Source organism: Symphalangus syndactylus, chromosome 14, assembly GCF_028878055.3.
Source record: "Symphalangus syndactylus isolate Jambi chromosome 14, NHGRI_mSymSyn1-v2.1_pri, whole genome shotgun sequence".
Classification (NCBI taxonomy): Eukaryota; Metazoa; Chordata; class Mammalia; order Primates; family Hylobatidae; genus Symphalangus; species Symphalangus syndactylus.
The window spans coordinates 8,101,810-8,121,305 of NC_072436.2; the positions used below are offsets into that span (position 1 = coordinate 8,101,810).

The 19,496-nt window shown below is 48.0% G+C and overlaps 2 protein-coding genes across 4 annotated transcripts in view; one reads left to right on the plus strand and one right to left on the minus strand.

Annotated features, from left to right (window-relative positions):
- TBCD (tubulin folding cofactor D) overlaps nt 1-19,496 on the minus strand; it is a 195,197-nt gene that overhangs the window by 100,357 nt on the left and 75,344 nt on the right. The gene's annotated exons all lie outside the window — the stretch shown is intronic.
- ZNF750 (zinc finger protein 750) lies at nt 9,108-12,312 on the plus strand. The gene is made up of 2 exons (XM_055240527.1): nt 9,108-10,725; nt 10,866-12,312. The coding sequence occupies exons 1-2, from the start codon at nt 9,290-9,292 to the stop codon at nt 11,599-11,601; spliced, it is 2,172 nt and encodes a 723-aa protein (XP_055096502.1). The 5' UTR covers nt 9,108-9,289; the 3' UTR covers nt 11,602-12,312.

The following is a 19,496-nucleotide window of genomic DNA, read 5'->3' on the forward strand; positions in this document are numbered from 1 at the left end:
GAACTCTGAAGTGCTACTAAGTGAGGATGAGGTTCCAGCTGATCTCAGGATTCCAGCTGCCCCTCCAGGACAGAAGGCAGGTGAGTGAAGCTGTCCTGGACGCTCCAGACCAGTCACCTGCCAGCTTTCTCCCACTCAGCCACCCCAGTCAGTGTCCATGAAACAGAAGCAGCACTCAGCCAGGCCCTCCACAAACTCCTGACACAATATATCCTAAGACGTAATAAAACGGTGCTTGTTTTAAGCCACTAAGTTTGGGATAGTTTGCTATCCAGGAATAGGTAAGAGCGACAGGGAACTGCTGTTTTTTGTAGTAAGACTTACATAACTCTTTTTGACTTCATAAAGTATATGGATGTCTCAATGGACAAAAGCCACCAAAAAAAATTTTAAGGTATTAAACCATCCTGGGCAACATGGCAAAACCCTGTCTCTGCAAAAAATTCGCCAGGCATAGTGACCATGCCTGTAGTCCCAACTACTGGGGAGGCTGAGGCGGGAGGATCACTTGAGTCCAGGAGGTTGAGGCTACAGCGAACCGTGATCGCACCACTGCACTCCAGCTTGGGTGACAGAACAACACCCTGTCTCAAAAGAAAAAAAAAGGGAATTAAATATAAAAGTAAAAGCAAAGCCATGTAAAATCTTAAGTCTTAAGGAAAAAAATAAACAACAACAACAAAAAAAACAGGCCGGGTGCAGTGGCTCACACCTGTAATCCCAGCACTTTGGGAGGTCAACGTGGGTGGATCACAAGGTCAGGAGATCAAGACCATCCTGGCTAACACAGTGAAACCCCATCTCTACTAAAAATACAAAAAATTAGCCGGGCGTGGTGGCAGGCACCTGTAGTCCCAGCTACTCGGGAGGCTGAGGCAGGAGAAACGCAGTGAGCCAAGATCATGCCACTGCACTCCAGCCTGGGCAACAACAGCGAAACTCCATCTCAAAAAAAAAAAACAAAAACAAAAACAAAAAAAAACAGCATCTGTCCTGGCCAGCTCGTCCCTATGCCACAGCCCTGCAGCCTCAGGCTCATCCAAGGGCCTGACACCAGCTCATCCCACCTCCTTTCCCAGTCCTCAAACCGACACCACATGCCAGCCTTCGCTACAGCTGAGGTGCGGCCTCCGATTAAATAAGCAAGCAAGCAGTTTTGAGGGGGGTGTGGAGGTAAAAACTGGACCCTGAGTTAAGTGCGTCTGCAATTTAAAGTGAGGGGAGGGTGGTCTGCGGGAGTGCACAGCTGGCCCCTCCCCCGCACCCACACAGCCTGCTCCGCAGCTCTTGCGGTGCCTGGTGTCGGGCAAGCTCCGGCAGGTCCCTGCAGCCGGGCGCTGGGATGAGTTCCCTCCCTGCCAGCTCAGCTCCCGAGGAGGACCAGGGACAGAGACTCTCAGGAGCAGGGTAGAGGGTGGAAGGTACACAGATCCTCAGAGGCCTCACTGGACCCTTCATGGCAAGGACGCCATGAATGCTGTACCTCCCAGGGTATGCGTACTTGAGAATCAATCTAAGTGTTTGCCTCCTGTGTACACATGCTCAAGTTCTAAAGGAAAGTCTCACATGTCTTTATCATAACGCCAAATACTATCGGGTGTGATGAATATAGTAATCTCTATTCTAACTGCGGACACATCGAAAGCCCTCCGACATATGGCCGTCCAGGCAGCACTGACACCGCACTCACAGACGGTGAGTCTGGAGACAGCGCTGGGAGTCTGCGAGACACTTGCTGGCTGGGTCCAGTGCTGGGGAGGCTGCCCGCAGCAGCTCGGTGGGTGCAAACACATGAATCGTAGCTGCGGGCAGGAGGAATATCAGGTGCATCTCTACGCCCCGAGGGCTCAACTCCTACACTTAAATCCCTCCCACTGGAACAGCAGGCTCCAGTTTCACCGAGCAAGCGTGAGAACAGGTACTGCTTCCTGAGCACCGCCAGCCACCGGCACCAAGACCCGGCCACATCCCAGCACTGCCCACCTCTGGTAAGTACTTACTATTTCTTTTCAAATTCAAGTTTTATTTTAAAACTCTTCTCAGACGTATCTACAATACCCGGCTGAACGCAGCGTTTGCCCCGTGTCTGCTCTGCCTTGCTCTGGGCTCCGAGGATTACTCAGGACCCAGCAGGTGCATGGCTGGGATGCAGACCACGATTACAAAACTTCTAATGAGGCTGACACTTTATTCTAAGAACATGAACAAGCTTATCTGGAAATTAACTCCTTGTTCTGCCCTAAAATTCATAAAAGTTAAACGAACACAAATTCATATTATTGCTTAACTGTTCCTAACCTCAAAAACAAACCACAATAAATGCTACCGAGAGGTAAGGGTCATATATATATGTGTGGTGTATGTACGTTAGGGTGAATTTAGCATTTATATATGTGTGTGGTGTATGTACATTAGGGCTGAATTTAGGGTTATATATGTGTGTGGTGTATGCACATTAGACACAGCTGAATTTAGGGTTATATATGTGTGGTATAAGTACATTAGGCTGAATTTAGGGTTATATATGTGTGGTATAAGTACATTAGGCTGAATTTAGGGTTATATATGTGTGGTATAAGTACATTAGGCTGAATTTAGGGTTGTATGTGTGGTGTATGCACATTAGACAGTGCCGAATTTAATATCTAGTTTAACTTTTAATAGTTTTAAAATTTAAAATAAGTACACAAGCTTACGTAAAGTTTAAAATTGGACATAAGCTTTCAAAAACAAAACAAAACCAAAGGGGTTAAGTTTCTGTTTGGTTGTTAATGTCTTCTGTACATATAGACACAGACACAAAAAGGGGTTTTTTCCTTATATGAAATTTCTCATAAATCTGATCTGGAGGAGAACAATTACTGACCAAGCACAATCCGTCCACGTTTGTGCCCCTAATTTTCACTGCGCATTAGCAAAGGCCTTCCAGCATTTCTGACCGGAGTTTCAGGATGAGGCGGTGACTGTAAAGTGGTGAGCGTTTGTTTACGAGCTCAGGTCTGTAACTCGGGATCTCCTGCCGAAACTGGAATTAAGAGCCCCTGGTTGTTTTTCTGGATCCATTCTTCCAAATTATATCCCCAAAGACTGTCTTTTCCCCAGGTCTTGGTTGTCCTGAGGTTTATCTTTCATTTTAAAGAACCGAAAGGCTGGGAGGGAGTGGCAGTCAATCACTGGAAAAGCTCAATTGGAGTAAAACTCACAAATCTTGTTCTTGCGACACCACAGTGGGTAGGCGACAATGGTGTGTCCTTGAGTTATGCAACAACGCCACATCACAGTATTGTAATTACAGCGTGCCCTTCACAACGCTCCAGCCCGGCAGGCTCCTGGCCAGACAGCTGGACACCACCGAAAGGACCATTACAGCACAATCTCAGGGCACAGGTTAGGACACATGACAAGCATAGTTACCCAGCCTGTCACAGAAACGTCCCATAAAGTTAAACTGTAATTACCTCCACTGTGTCGTATCAAAGTTTTTTTTTTTTTAAGAACTCTTTCTCTTGTCTATTTTTCAAAGTCCAAACTCCTTAGAAGTTTGTTAAACATCCCAACTTCTCACTATTACCCTAACAACTGTCTGCTGCATTAACTGTCCACACTTAGGAACCTTTGGAAAGACAGTATATTGGCAATTTAGAACTTTAAAAACAAGACAGACACAACCCCGTGGCCAACCGAAACCACTCACTCTTCAAAGCACTGTCTGTGTGGGCAGCTACGCCCCAACACCCAGCCCAGTGCACGTTGAGCAGGAAGAGAAGCGAGCTCTCAGCGCCCTTTCCAGAAGCCAAGTGCATCGGCTGAGCACACAACATTTAAAATATTGAGAAAGGCACAGAGTGGCATCTGTAAATACAGCAAGAAAATCCTGGTGAAAGCTCAGCTGGATCCCGAGCATGTTCTAAGCCACTGCACCCCACTGTTCTTATGCCCTTTAGTGTAGACACCGTCTACATGGGCTGCTTGATCTGAAAGAATTTGGAGAAAGATGTCTTTGTGCCAGGCCAGGCTCAGAGGAGGTGTGTTGGAGAAGAGGGCACACATTAGCCAGCAGCAGGCAGGGAAGACTCTGCATAAGTATGTATTTCAGTAACAGCCACCTTTGATCCAGATCTGGAAGCTCTGTGGAATGTCCACCCTGCTAACGCTTCCTGCTGATCCAGTGGGAAATGAGAGGAGGATGAAACCCTCCTTCAGGATCACACCGAGGTCTTCGCTGTAAAACACACTAGCACTGCAGTTCTCCAATGAACGCAGATAATGAACGAGACTCTGCTTTATTCACAGACAGACAGACAGCTCTCCGGGCGTGTTATTAACTAAAATGGAAACACACCTCCCCCAGGAGAGAAAAACGCCCCGCACTTCTTTATCCCCTCTAGAGAAAAGCTGCACCTCTAAATGCAAATCCGAATTACTGTAAACAGCTAGGGTTCTGGGTTACACTGTTTGGGCAACAACATACTCTTTTGGGAATACTTAACACCAGCAGCTGCCAGAGTACAAAGTCGGGCTGGTAGAAACTGACCACACAGAGACTATTTCAAACGCTGTGCCCACAGAAAGCTGTGACAGCCTGAGGTACTGGCCGTCGGGTTAGGTTTCTTCATCCTTATAAACCTCACTTAAGCAGGACCCAGAACTCACAGGCTGACATCATCATCATTTGAAATCTTACCAAAGCAACAATGTTATCCCACTTACTTCTCTGACACTATTGTAGTTTTATAGATCAGGTGAACTACGCCCGGCTTACAACTGAAGCAGCTGTGCTCCCTGTTTTAATTAGCAAATTGTGCAAGCCTGAGAGGTCAGTTTATCCAAGGTTACTAAAACTACTGCCCCAGACTCCAAATTGACATCAGTTCCCTTCGAGCAACTGAACTCCAAAACACTCTCACCAACCGGGGCTTCCTCCCTGCCACACCCGCTTACGTAAACTAACTGATCAAAGATCAAAAGGGCAAATCGCTCAAAACTTCAGACAATAACATCTGACTAGAAAAGAGACATATTAATATAAAAGCAATTATTTCCCTAATTACTATTTTGGGCAACAGCAGAGCTTACACGTAACTTGCCTGTTGTAAAGCTTTTGAGAAAATCTAACCAACATGGGTTTTGTGGGGTTTTTTTGTTTTTTGTTTTTGCCTGAAAGTATCAGCAATGTGAAATAACGCTGCTTCGAAAACTAAAGTCCTCACTTTCTTAAATCCTGAGGGAGCCGTCTGGTCCTCTGAGGGCTTGTGTTTCAGGCACTAGAGGTGGCGTTTCGGTCTCACGACGACGCAGCTCTCACTTGATGAACATTTTGCAACTGTCATCGTTTCGATCATGATGCTTCCAGCTAGTGATGAAATCATCAGTTTTCAGGTCCCTGCCATAACACATCCTATACAATCATGGGAACCTGACTTGCAGAGGTTCTCACGCCTTCAGAACCAGGGAGCGCGGCGAGGCGTGCCGGCACAGGCCCCACTGACTGATCCGGCTGGCCCAGCGTTTGGCTGGAACCAGGCACCAGCTTCTCTACTTCCTGAAGGGAGGCAGGGAAACTGCTTTCATCACCCAGGGCAGGTATGCCCCACACGGTAGGGACTGAGCTCATAAAGAATTATTTCACGTTCTTTCTTCTAATAGGGGGAAATTAGAAAGACAAAGCTATCATTACGTGTTTCATTTGCTTGGCCTTGACCCAGTGCCTTGTAGCTTCTGTGGCAGCCCACGGTGGGAGAGGGGTGCTGAGCGCGGGGTCTGAGCCCAGGGTGTCATGCGACATCCTCCCTGATTGTAGGGTAACAAACATCTTGTCCTCATCCAAACCGTGCCTCACTGTCCCTGCTACACAGAAACTTATCACAGTGAAGGCGGCAGGTCAGCAGAGCCCCTTTTCTACCTAAACCACTTCTTAGCACATAAATGTCTTAAAGAACTTAAAGTATGTTAACAGAGGCAGTTTGTAGGGTGAAGGGTGGTTCTTTGTGTTTTAAGAATTATGAATAAATGAGCCAGGCTTGGTGGCTCATGCCTGTAATCCCAGCACTTCGGGAGGCTGAGGCGGGCGGATCGCCTGAGGTCAGCAGTTTGAGACCAGCCTGGCCAACATAGTGAAACCCTATCTCTACTAAAATTACAAAAAATCAGCTGGGCATAGTGGTAGGCACCTGTAATCCCAGCTACTAGGGAGGCTGAGGCAGGAGAATCTCTTGAACCCAGGAGGCGGAGGTTGCAGTGAACCGAGATCGCACCACTGCACTCCAGCCTGGGCAACAAGAGCAAAACTCCGTCCCAAAAAAAGAACAGAAAAGAAAGAAAGAAAGAAATATGAATAAATGAGTAGAGAAACCACTTTGCTGAGAATAAAATCAGAGCATTTCCCCAGAGTTCAGGGCAGCCATATGAAAGCCCAGCCACCACCCCTGGCCCCTGGCGTGTGGGAGGAAGGACACAGGGGTGCAGGGAGGAGGGGTGGCGCCTCGCTTCAGGGACAGCTGCCTCCCAGGCTCCCACACACATTGCTCTATTTTCAAGGGGCGGCTTTTCACTTGACTTTTAGCCACCCTGATGTCTACACATAAAACTTCGCAGACTCAAGAATGGGCACATCTGCCCATTCCTTAAAAAAAAAAAAAAAAAAATGCAGTTGAAAGAGTTTTCTTAAGTCATTTCCATTTAGCTTTTTTTTTGAGGCAGGGTCTCATTCTGTTGCCCACCAGGCTGGAGTGCAGTGGTGGGATGACAGTTCCCTGCGGCTCAATCTCCTAGGCTCAAGGGATCCTCCCGCCTCAGCCTCCCAAAGTGCTGGGATGACAGGCGTGACCCACCGCCCCCAACCCTCCATTTAACTTTACTTTAATGTATTTTTTTTAAATTATACTTTAAGTTCCGGGACACAAGTGCAGAACGTGTAGGTTACACAGGTAAATGTGTGCCATGGTGGTTTGCTGTACCCATCAACCCATTATCTAGGTTTTAAGCCCTGCATGCATTAGCTATTTGTCTTAATGCTCTCCCTCCCCCCAGCCCCCACCCCCCAGGCAGGCCCTGGTGTGTGATGTTCCCTCCCTGTGTCCATGTCCATGTGTCCTCACTTACGGGTGAGACCATGTGTGTTTGGTTTTCTGTTCCTGCGCTAGTCTGCTGGGGATGCTGGCTTCCAGCTCCACCCATTTCCCTGCAAAGGACATGAACTCATTCCTTTTTATGGCTGCGCAGTATTCCAGGGTGTATATGTGCCACATTTTCTTTATCCAGTCTATCACTGATAGGCATCTGGGTCATTTAACTTTATTTTTAAGCTGTATGAAAATATTTAGACCCTAAAGACCTTTTCCTTTTCACATTTTTAATACGAATTAAAGTGCTCAGCCTTGATCCACTGCACCTCCACCCCATCTCCCACTCGCGCTGTCTCCCAGGCAGTTGCTGCTTGAGTTGCTCCAGGCCCAGCTGCCACGTGGAGAACCCCAGACTCTCAAAGCCTTTGTTCTGGGCCGGGCGAGGTGGCTCACGCCTCTAATCCCAGCACTTTGGGAGGCTGAGGCAGGTGGATCACCTGAGGTCAGGAGCTCGAGACCAGCCTAGCCAACATGACAAAACCCCGTCTCTACTAAAAATACAAAAAAAAAGTAGCTGGGCGTGGTGGTGGGCGCCTGTAATTCCAGCTACTCGGGAGGCTGAGGCAGGAGAATCGCTTAAACCCGGGAGGCGAAGGTTGCAGTGAGCTGAGATTGCACCATGGCACTCCAGCCTGGGCAACAAGAGATAAACTCCATCTCAAAAAAAAAAAAAGCCTTTGTTCTCAGCCTTGGGTGTGCGGTGCAGCCTCTGAAGGAAACCTGGGGCTGGTAAGGGGGACACAGAGATCCTCTGGAAGAATCCAAAAGAGCAGGCCAGCTCTGACATCACACACACAGCCTCTGGTGGGTCCTAGGACCTGAGCAGGTGTGGCCAGAGGGCTGAACCCACTCCCTAAAGGTTAAAGGCTAGGACAGCTTCCTCCCATGACCCAACCATCTCTCAAGTGGATACTGCTCACTCTGGTCTCCTCTCGGGCAGGAGTGTGGCAAAGCTTTGGTTCTTCCATTTGGAGGTGCACCTGGATGGGCAGGCGCTGCTGGCCATGCCTCCTGGCCAGCAGGAACAGGGTGACTGTGAAAGCATGCCTCACAATACTGCTGTCACTCACAGGATGTACAAATTCACCAACAGTATTTCAACCATTTAAGTCAACATAAATATAGCATTTGTAGTCGTATCCGAGACAACATAAATGCTACTTAATGATAAAGCTGACTTTAGAAGCAGTAAGGTAGAGTCTTGTGTTCGAATGTTCTTCATTTTTAAACAAGCACACGTAGAATACACCAACGATGTGGCTGAAGTGGGCAGAAACTGCCGCTAGTGCTTAGGGATCGGCCCCAGGGGAGGCAGCAGCATTCATGGTGTTGGGCTCTGCAGACCGACAGCAGGGGCGCGCAGCACTTGAGAAAGCTCCCGGCCAGCAGGTAGGAACAAGTAGACGGTGGCCAGCCCATCCGCTGTGTAAAAGTGAGGGGGCACTCTGTGACTGTGGGGTACACGTTAAGAGGAAACAGCAACAAACCCCTTTGTATTTCACGTGAGAGTGCGGCCGATCACACACTCACTGCTTCAAGCGTGTAACCCCCGAGCAGAGTCGGGCAGCACTGGGACAGGACTCTGTCCAGACCCCGGCAGGGGGCTCGGTGTCCTCAGCCCCTGGCAGGATGCTCTCGAGGAAAGGTCCAGGTCACGGGATAAAAGTTCCCAAAACTCAAAGGTTTACAAGCATTCTCAGAACAGACACTCAATGCACCACACACCACACTCCACCTCTAGGCCCCGAGGTGACTCTTTCAGATCAGACTCAGACAACAGAAAACAGGGTGGGGAGGTGGCAGCCAGGTTACCAAGGGCAGGGCTGCTTCTGTGACCAGCAGCTGCTCCCCTCAGGAGCAGGCGGTTTCGGCCCTTCAGGGGCTCTGCTTCAGGAATCCTGCGGCGCTGTGGCGAGCTGAGGCCGGCTTCTCGCCAACCCCTCACTCGCTGTCCTGACACCAAGACTCTGCTCTTTATTACAGCTCCCGGCCGCCAGATGACGCAGGCTCTTGCCAGACCCTCAGCACGCAGAGCTGGCTTCTGATAGAAGTGCTCGGGAAAGACGGCAAAGCGGGAGGTGCCCCTTTAGAAACCACGAAGTGCACGCGGCGTCGACAGTGATCACGCCACCTGGACAGCCAGAGTCCAAGGCATAAGGAGGAAAATGAGTCTTCTCAAAGAGCGGAAGCCAAAAAAGCCACATTACATCCCCAGGCCTCCAGGAAAGCCCTTCAAGTATAAATGTTTCCAATGTCCCTTTACTTGCAATGAGAAGTCACATCTTTTTAATCACATGAAGTACGGTCTTTGTAAAAACTCGATTACTTTAGTATCAGAGCAGGATCGAGTTCCCAAGTGCCCTAAATCTAACTCGCTAGACCCTAAGCAAACCAACCAGCCCGATGCCACGGCGAAGCCATCGTCTTCCAAGTCTGGCGCAAACGGACTCTCCGCCTTCGACTCAAAGCTTCAGCACAGCTCTGCCAGGGAAGACATCAAGGAAAACCTGGAGCTGCAAGCCCGGGGAACCCACAGGTGCCCGGGACAGAAGCCAGCCCTCCACAGGGCATCAGCGTGCGAGAGTCCAGCTCCGGAAGCCGCCCTCGGTGCCCAGCCTGCTCTGGAAGGCGCGGCTCGGCCTTCTGCATTTGTTCCAGTCGGCGAGCACAGACTCAAGGGGCCAGACAACGCCGAGGCGCCTGAGACACTGGCTTTACACAACCCCACCGCCAAGGCCGCCTCTTTCCACACCAAGTCGGCCTTCCACGCCCCTGGCTACCCCTGGAAAGCCGGCTCACCTTTCCTCCCACCAGAGTTTCCACATAAAATCTCATCTACAAAGGGGCTTGGGGCCATTTCCCCTTACGTGCACCCCACCATCCCCGAGTACCCGCCTCACTTTTACACAGAGCACGGGCTGGCCACCATCTACTCACCTTACCTGCTGGCTGGGAGCTCGCCCGAGTGTGACGCACCCCTGCTGTCAGTCTACGGAGCCCAAGACGCGAGACACTTCCTGCCTCACCTGGGGCCGATCCCTAAGCACCTGACTCCATCTCCAGCCACATACGATCATTACAGGTTTTTCCAGCAATATCCCTCTAATCTGCCGATTCCTTACGGATTTTACAGGCCAGAGTCTGCATTTTCCTCCTATGGTCTCAGACTCCCACCTGTTGCTGGCCTCACCCGAGATCAGAGCTCTCACCTGCTTGAAGAGGCCACCCTGGTCTATCCAGCCTCGAGTCCTTCCAGGTTAAACCCTTCAGACCCCAACAGAAAACACGTCGAGTTCGAAAGTCCAATTCCTGAGGCTAAAGACTCCTCCAAGGCTGGGCAGAGAGACACGGAAGGGTCCAAAATGAGCCCCCGTGCAGGGAGCGCAGCCACAGGCTCCCCAGGGAGGCCGAGCCCCACCAACTTCATGCAGACGAGCCAGACCTGTGAAGGCCTGTACGACCTCTCCAACAAGGTGGCCTCCAGTGCACGGGGAAGACTCCACCAGCCAGAGCAAAGCCTCACAGCCTTCAAGCCTGTTAAGAAAAGCACAGAATGCCGACCTGCCCAGGCTCCTGAGAGCAGAGCAGAATCTCCGGTAAGGTAAGAGAATGTCATTTTCAGAACCTCCCGGGGAATGTTTCTGGTTGGGTTCCATGAGCCAGGCTTATACTTGCTCAAACTGCTTCACAAGTCGCTTTTCTAAGCAAGCTCCCACTAAGCTTTTTCTTGGCTTCTTCTAGCCTCAACGTTGGGGACGGAGACCCTCCCGCTCCGACCGGGAGCGCTTCTCTCGTCTCGGAGGCCGCGCCTTCCAGTCCGGACGACAGCTCCAGGATAGGCCCCCTCAACCTCTCCAAGAAATCAGAGATAAACCTGGCAGCCACGCATGAACCCATGTACCAAGGTGGCCCCCAGGCAGAAACCGCCAGCTTCTCAGAGCTGCAGGACCTTCCTCTCAATCTCTCCGTGAAGGACCCCTGTAACGCCCAGGCTCCGAGGCCTGCCTTCCCCGGCCGACCACGAGCTGCAGAACCTGCTGCTGCTGTTCCACAGAAGACTGGGACAGAAGGTTCTGAGGATGGGCCCAGCCACCCTGAGACCAAGCCAGGCAGCCTTGACGGTGACGGGGCCCCACCCACAGGCCCCGGCGAGGAGGCTCCAGACGCACGCGCGGTGGACAGCAGCGAGGAGCAGAAGCAGACGGCAGCCGTGGCCCTGTGCCAGCTGGCGGCCTACAGCCCCGGGAACATCCGGGTGGGCGATGGGGATGCTGTGGCTCCGGAACCTGCCTGCCAGCAAGACACACCCACACTCAGCTCCATGGAGAGCCAAGAGGCCCAGTGTGACCTCAGACCCAAAGGACAAAAGAGGACAAGTCAAAGGGATGCTGGAAAATCCCAGCAAGGAGCTAAGAAGGCGAAGCTGCAGGACACGGCCAGAGTGTTCACACTACGAAGGAGGGCCCGGGTGTCCTAACGCCAGGTTCCCACGTGTGTTCACAGAGCTACGGCCACACACACGCCTTCCAAGGTAGCGAGCTACAGCACCTCTGAACTGGCACTTTCACATTTTAACAAATGCAGCTGCTTCTTCTCAAAAAAAAAAAAAACAAAACAAAACAAAAAAACCTCCAATTCAGTTTTTATAAATATTAAGCATGAATATTAAAAGGTGCTTCTACTTTTGGTTGTAAAAACATCTGAATGACTCTAAGACTGATAAGTATTTTCAAGTCTAAGCTGTCTTACAGAAGATCTTTTATAAATGTTTCCTTATAAATATCTCACAATTACAACATAATTGTTTTAACTGTTTTTCTATTAGCTCTAGCTGCATATTTGATGTAAATGACAATTACTGAAAAAATGTCAGAAAAAACATTTTCAGTACTAACATTAAAGTGTCATATATAAAAAAGAAAAATGTGATTTGTTATAACTAAATAACACACAAACATCAAGAGGCTATTTATACAAATAATTTATTTCCACTGGGGAAAGTGCATTACTGGTGAAGGTATTATCAATTTATTCTACTTGCTTATAATGTTACACTGAATGTTCTAGCTTACTCTGCCTCACTTTCCATTCCCCAAAATGATGTGTATGTTGCTAATTTTCCAATAAACTCATGTGAACCATAAGGAAACACAAAATGAAGATAAACATAAATCTATGTTATCCTTTAGAATATTTTGCCATAACAGTCAATGAAAAAGAGCTGATAGCTGGGGCAGCAATTAACCTGTGAACGGGTGCGCGTATGCACATTGAATTGTGTGGGTGTACACGTGTGCTATCTGTGGGGGGGAGTGTGTGTGCACATTCACCCATGTGGGTGTGCATGTCTGCAAGTGCGTGTGGGTGACTGCTTGTGCATGTCTGCAGATGCATGTGCACATTTGATCGTGTGGATGTGTGCGTGTGCACGTCTGCGGGTGTGTGTGGGTGTGCGCTTGTGCATCTGCGGGTGTGTGTGCGCATTCTATTGTGTGGGTGTGCATGTGTGCATATCTGTGGGGGGGTGCGCAATTGTGTGGGTATGCACATGTGCATCTCTGCAGGTGTGTGCACATTCGATTGGGTGTGCATGCGTACATATCTGTGGGGGGGATGTGCATTCAATTGTGTGGGTGTGCATGTGTGCTATCTGTGGGTGTGTGCACATTCGATCCTGTGGGTGTGTATGTGTGCATATCTGCGGGGGTGTGTACACGTAGTGGGGGTGGGCACACGTGATTGTGTGGGTGTGCACGTGTGCATATCAGTGGGGGTGTGCACACTCGATTGTGTAGGTGTGCATGTATACATATCTGTGGGTGTGTACACATTTGTGTTAGTGTGCATGTGTGCATATGTGGTAGGGGTGTGCACATTTGTGTGGGCGTACACATTCGATCCTGTGGGTGTGCACATGTGCATATCTGTAGGGGGTGCACATCTGATTAGATGTGTGTGTGTGCATCTCTGTGGGTGTGTGCACATTCGATCATGTGTGTGCATGTGCATATGTATGGGTGCACACTCGATTCTGTGGGTGTGCATGTGTACATATCTGCAGGTGTGTGCATATTCCAGTGTGTGGGTGTGCATGTGTGCATATCTGTGCGGGGGGGGAGCATTCAACTGTGCCAGTGTGCACAAGTGCATATCTGCAGGGGGTGTGTGCATTCAATTGTATGGATGTGCACGTGTGCGTATCTGTGAGTATATGCACAATCATGTGCGTGTCCACGTGTACATATCTGCTGGTGTGTGTGCATTCGATTGGGTGTGCATGTGTGCGTATCTGAGTGTATGCGCAATCGTATGGGTGTGCACGTGTGCCTGTGGGGGTGTGTGTGTGCAATTGTGTGGGTGTGCACATGTGCATATCTGTGGGGCTGTGCATTCAATCATGTGGGTGTCCACGTGTGCATAACTGTGGGTGTGTGCATTCAATTGTGTGGGTGTGCACGTGTACATATCTGCAGGTGTTTCTGTGCATTCGATTGTGTGGGTGTGCATGTGTATCTATGGATGTATGTACATTTGATTGTGTGGGTGTGCGCATGTGCGTATCTGCAGGTGTGTGTGTGCATTCGATTGTATGGGTGTGCATGTGTGCGAATCTGTGGGTGTAGGCACATTCGATTGTGTGGGTGTGCGCATGTGCGTATCTGCAGGTGTATACACAATCGTGTGGGTGTGCACGTGTACATATCTGCAGGTGTTTCTGTGCATTCGGTTGTGTGGGTGTGCACGTGTATCTGTGGGTGTATGCACAGTCGACTGCGGGTGTGCGCATGTGCGTATTTGCAGGTGTGTGTGTGCATTCGATTGTATGGGTGTGCACGTGTGCATATCTGTGGGTGTATGCACAGTCCATTGTGTCGGTGTCCATGTGTGCGTATCTGCTGGTGTATGCACGTTCAATCATGTGGGTGTCCACATGTGCATATCTGCAGGGGTGTGTGCATTCGATTGTGTGGGTGTGGACGTGTGCGTATCTGTGGGTGTATGCACATTCAATTGTGTGAGTGTCCACGTGTACATCTCTGTGTGTGTGCATTCGATTGTATGGGTGTGCACGTGTGCTATCTGTGGGGGTGGGTGTGCACATTCAATTGGGTGTACACGTGTCAACGTGCATGTGTCGATGTGCACATGTACATGTGTGTATGCACTTCATCTGTGCATGAGTGTGTGAGCGTGCATGTGTGCACATGGGTTTAAATCAGTGCTCAAGTACAGGCATGTGTGAAGCACCCCTGGGGCTACTCAAAGGCCATCCATGGGGTCCTCAGGCTTCAGAGTACTTTAGGAGCGTACACTTCCGGAGCCTCAGCCCCTAAGGCTCTGCTTGAGAAAGGGTTTCTCCATCCCCATGTCCCCTCTCACAACAGCCCTTTCTCTCACTTTTCAAGAAAGGCAGCCTCTCACCCAACACACTGGAAACCATGCAGTGGACGCTACGATGGGAACTGCTCCAGTGACTGGGAAATGCTTCCCCATGCAGGTGGCTGTCAACGCATCACTTCACAGGACTGAGGCCACCCTACCAAAGCTGCTCAGTGACGGAGCACAGAGGTCAGGCGTGAGCTTGGAAAAAGTTGAAACACCAACATTGCTAAAGCAAAATTTCTGCCATTCCTAGCTACTCGAATGAGACTTGAATGAATAAGACTTCTTAGTACTTAAAACTGAAAGTAAAAATAGGGGCCAGGCGTAGTGGCTCACACCTGTCATCCCAGCACATTGAGAGGCCAAAGCGGATGGATTGCTTGAGGTCAGGAGTTTGAGACCAGCCTGGACAACATGGAAAAACCCCGTCTCTACTAAAAATAGTTAGCCAGGTGTGGTGGCACATGCCTGCGGTCCCAGCTACTCGGGAGGCTGAGGCAGGAGGATGGCCTGAGCCTGGGAGGCAGAGGTTGTAGTGAGCCATGATCACACTACTGCACTCCAGCCTGGGTGACAGTGAGACCCTTTCTCAAAAAAAAAATAAAAATAAAAAGTAAAAACTGTTGCAGAACCTTACCTTATTCTGGTTAAAAGCATGACTCATGGCCAGGCATGGTGGCACACACCCGTAATCCCAGCACTTTGGGAGGCTGAGGTGAGAGGACTGCTTGAGCCAAGGAGTTCAAGACCAGTCTGGGCAACACAGGGAGACCCCATCCCTACAAAAAATACAAAAATTAGCTGAGCAATGTGGTGTTTGCCTGTAGTCCCAGCAACTTGAGAGGCTGAGGCAGGAGGATGGCTTGAGCCCAGGAGGTCAAGGCTGCAGTGAGCCCAGATCGCACCGCTTCACTCCAGCCTGGGTGACAGGACAAGAATCATCTCAAAAAATAAAAACAAAAAAAGCTTGACCCATCAAAAGACAACTCAAACTAAACAGCTATCTTATTAAGAGCTAAATTTCAACAATATGCTATTTTATGTTGTTTTGGTCAACTCTGTACTAATAATTTTTTAAAACCCAATCTAGAAAAACTTCTAAATAACTAGCATCTTAAAACTTAAATTTAAAAAATAATAAAAAAATAAAGTCATGAACACCTGTGGAAAAAACAAACAAATAACTAGCATCTTATGGCCATACAAAATGCAAAAGTTGAAGTTTACATTCATGTGATTTTCTTTTGTTGCAGATAAATGATAGATCAATAAAGATTCTTAGGCACAGAAATACATTACATTAGGGTAAAATGCTCTGGGAAAAAAGTAAATGGAAATATGGGCTTAAGAAGAAAAAGGAAGAATAAAATTTCTGTGAGAGAAAAACTTGCCTATGAAATTGTTTTTTAGACAGGGTCTCGCTCACTGGCCCAGGCTGGAGTACAGTGGTGCGATCACAGCTCACTGCAGCCTCAACCTCCCTGAGCTCAAGTGATCCTCCCACCTCAGCCTCCCAAAGTCCTGAGAGTACAGATGTGAGACACGGCACCCAGCCCTGTAAATTTTTTAATGAAGAATGTTAGATTATTCTACCTCGATTTCCTGGATTTATTTAGATGAGTGATGCAATAGTTTTATTTTATTTTTTTTTTTGAACATCAATTTTCTTTTTTTTTTAATTATTATACTTTAGGTTTTAGGGTACATGTGCACAATGTGCAGGTTTGTTACATATGTATCCATGTGCCATGTTGTTTTGCCGCACCCATTAACTCGCCAAATAGTTTTATTTTAAAATGACAATACTCGGGATGGCAAATAGTTATTTGCAACTGGTTAGAGTTCTATAAAACTTCTAAGAGGGATACAGAGTTTGTCACAATTCCAAGGGGTATCAAGCTGTCCCTAAAGCAGCAGCAAGGACACCAGCAGGTCCCCCAGCCCTGTTGCGCACCCACCTCAGACAACCAGTACACCAGCCCAAAAGGCACACGGTCAGACGCAGAACCATAAACACAGACGCAGTGCTGAGTCGCTCACCTGGGCACTTCTGGTTATATACACTAGTATGTTTTGGCAAAGAACAAAAATATTATACCTCCAGCTTTCCAGAAACTAAACAGCCGTGCAGGGAGCAGTGACAAGACATCACATGCCGCGGTCCACACTCAGGACCCAAAGCCTCACACCCCTGCAGACGAGGAGGTCTCACATCACACCCCCAAGAACACAGCCCTCCATTGTCCAAGGCCCAAAGATTCTGAGAACATCGTTTGATCGCTCACCAAAAAGCACCAGGAATCATTTTAAATGACAAATAGGGAGAAACAGGGGCAGCTGGGCATCCTCCTGCAACAGGGCAGCATGGGGAACCCCACCCAGGCAAAATGGTTGTGGCACAGGCTACATGTGCCTGATGCATGGCGAGCTGCACTATGAAAACTCTACACTCCGACATAATTCCTCCAAAGGTCATCTCCAATAGCTCACCCACTGCAACCAGGATAAGCCCTTTGTGTCTATCTCTAAAAGCAAAATCGATTCCTAGAGCTTTATAGCAAAAAAAAAAAAGACTTTTTTTTTTTTTTTTTTGAGACGGAGTCTCGCTCTGTCGCCCACGCTGGAGTGCAGTGGCGCAATCTCGGCTCACTGCAACTTCCGCCTCCCGGGTTCACGCCATTCTCCTGCCTCAGCCTCTCCGAGTAGCTGGGACTACAGGCGCCCGCCACCACGCCCGGCTAATTTTTTTGTATTTTTAGTAGAGACGGGGTTTCACCGTGGTCTCGATCTCCTGACCCCAACTTTTTTTTTTTTATAGACTTTGCACTGCCCTCCTGGAAGTTACCATCTCCACCCAAAATTTTAACTCAACATCTTTTTCTATGAATCTATTGCTTTAAAATTTTCTTTTTTTTTAATTATTATTATAGTTTTAGGGTACATGTGCACAACGTGCAGGTTTGTTACATATGTATACATGTGCCATGCTGGTGTGCTGCACCCATTAACTTGTCATTTAGCATTAGGTATATCTCCTAATGCTATCCTTCCCCCCTCCCCCCACCCCACAACAGTCCCCGGTGTGTGATATTCCCCTTCTTGTGTCCATGTGTTCTCATTGTTCAGTTCCCACCTATGAGTGAGAACATGTGGTGTTTGGTTTTTTGTCCTTGCGATATTTTGCTGAGAATGATGGTTTCCAGTTTCATCCATGTCCCTACAAAGGACATGAACTCATCATTTTTTATGGCTGCATAGTATTCCACGGTGTATATGTGCCACATTTTCTTAATCCAGTCTGTCGTTGTTGGACGTTTAGGTTGGTTCCAAGTCTTTGCTATTGTGAATAGTGCCACAATAAACATACGTGTGCATGTGTCTTTATAGCAGCATGATTTATAATCCTTTGAGTATATACTCAGTAATGGGATGGCTGGGTCAAATGGTATTTCTAGTTCTAGATCCCTGAGGAATCGCCACACTGACTTCCACAATGGTTGAACTAGTTTACAGTCCCACCAACAGTGTAAAAGTGTTCCTATTTCTCCACATCCTCTCCAGCACCTGTTGCTTCCTGACTTTTTAATGATGGCCATTCTAACTGGTGTGAGATGGTATCTCATTCTGGTTTTGATTTGCATTTCTCTGATGGCCAGTGATCATGAGCATTTTTTCATGTGTTTTTTGGCTGCATAAATGTCTTCTTTTGAGAAGTGTCTGTTCATATCCTTCGCCCACTTTTTGATGGGGTTGTTTTTTTCTTGTAAATTTGTTGGAGTTCATTGTAGAGTCCGGATATTAGTCCTTTGTCAGATGAGAAGGTTGCAAAAACTTTCCCCCATTCTGTAGGTTGCCTGTTCACTCTGATGGTAGTTTCTTTTGCTGTGCAGAAGCTCTTTCGTTTAATTAGATCCCATTTGTCAATTTTGGCTTTTGTTGCCATTGCTTTTGGTGTTTTAGACATGAAGTCCTTGCCCGTGCCTATGTCCTGAATAGTATTGCCTAGGTTTTCTTCTAGGGTTTTTATGGTTTTAGGTCTAACATTTAAGTCTTTAATCCATCTTGAATTAATTTTTGTATAAGGTGTAAGGAAGGGATCCAGTTTCAGCTTTCTACATATGGCTAGCCAGTTTTCCCAGCACCATTTATTAAATAGGGAATCCTTTCCCCATTGCTTGTTTTTGTCAGGTTTGTCAAAGATCAGATAGTTGTAGATATGCGGCATCATTTCTGAGGGCTCTGTTCTGTTCCATTGGTCTATGTCTCTGTTTTGGTACCAGTACCATGCTGTTTTGGTTACTGTAGCCTTGTAGTATAGTTTGAAGTCAGGTAGCGTGATGCCTCTAGCTTTCTTCTTTTGGCTTAGGATTGACTTGGCGATGCGGGCTCTTTTTTGGTTCCATATGAACTTTAAAGTAGTTTTTTCCAATTCTGTGAAGAAAGTCATTGGTAGCTTGATGGGGATGGCATTGAATCTATAAATTACCTTGGGCAGTATGGCCATTTTCACGATATTGTTTCTTCCTACCCATGAGCATGGAATGTTCTTCCATTTGTTTGTATCCTCTTTTATTTCATTGAGCAGTGGTTTGTAGTTCTCCTTGAAGAGGTCCTTCACATCCCTTGTAAGTTGGATTCCTAGGTATTTTATTCTCTTTGAAGCAATTGTGAATGGGAGTTCACTCATGATTTGGCTCTCCTTTTGTCTGTTATTGGTGTATAAGAATGCTTGTGATTTTTGTACATTGATTTTGTATCCTGAGACTTTGCTGAAGTTGCTTATCAGCTTGAGGAGATTTTGGGCTGAGACAATGGGGTTTTCTAGATATACAATCATGTCATCTGCAAACAGGGACAATTTGACTTCCTCTTTTCCTAATTGAATACCCTTTATTTCCTTCTCCTGCCTGACTGCTCTGGCCAGAACTTCCAACACTATGTTGAACAGGAGTGGTGAGAGAGGGCATCCCTGTCTTGTGCCAGTTTTCA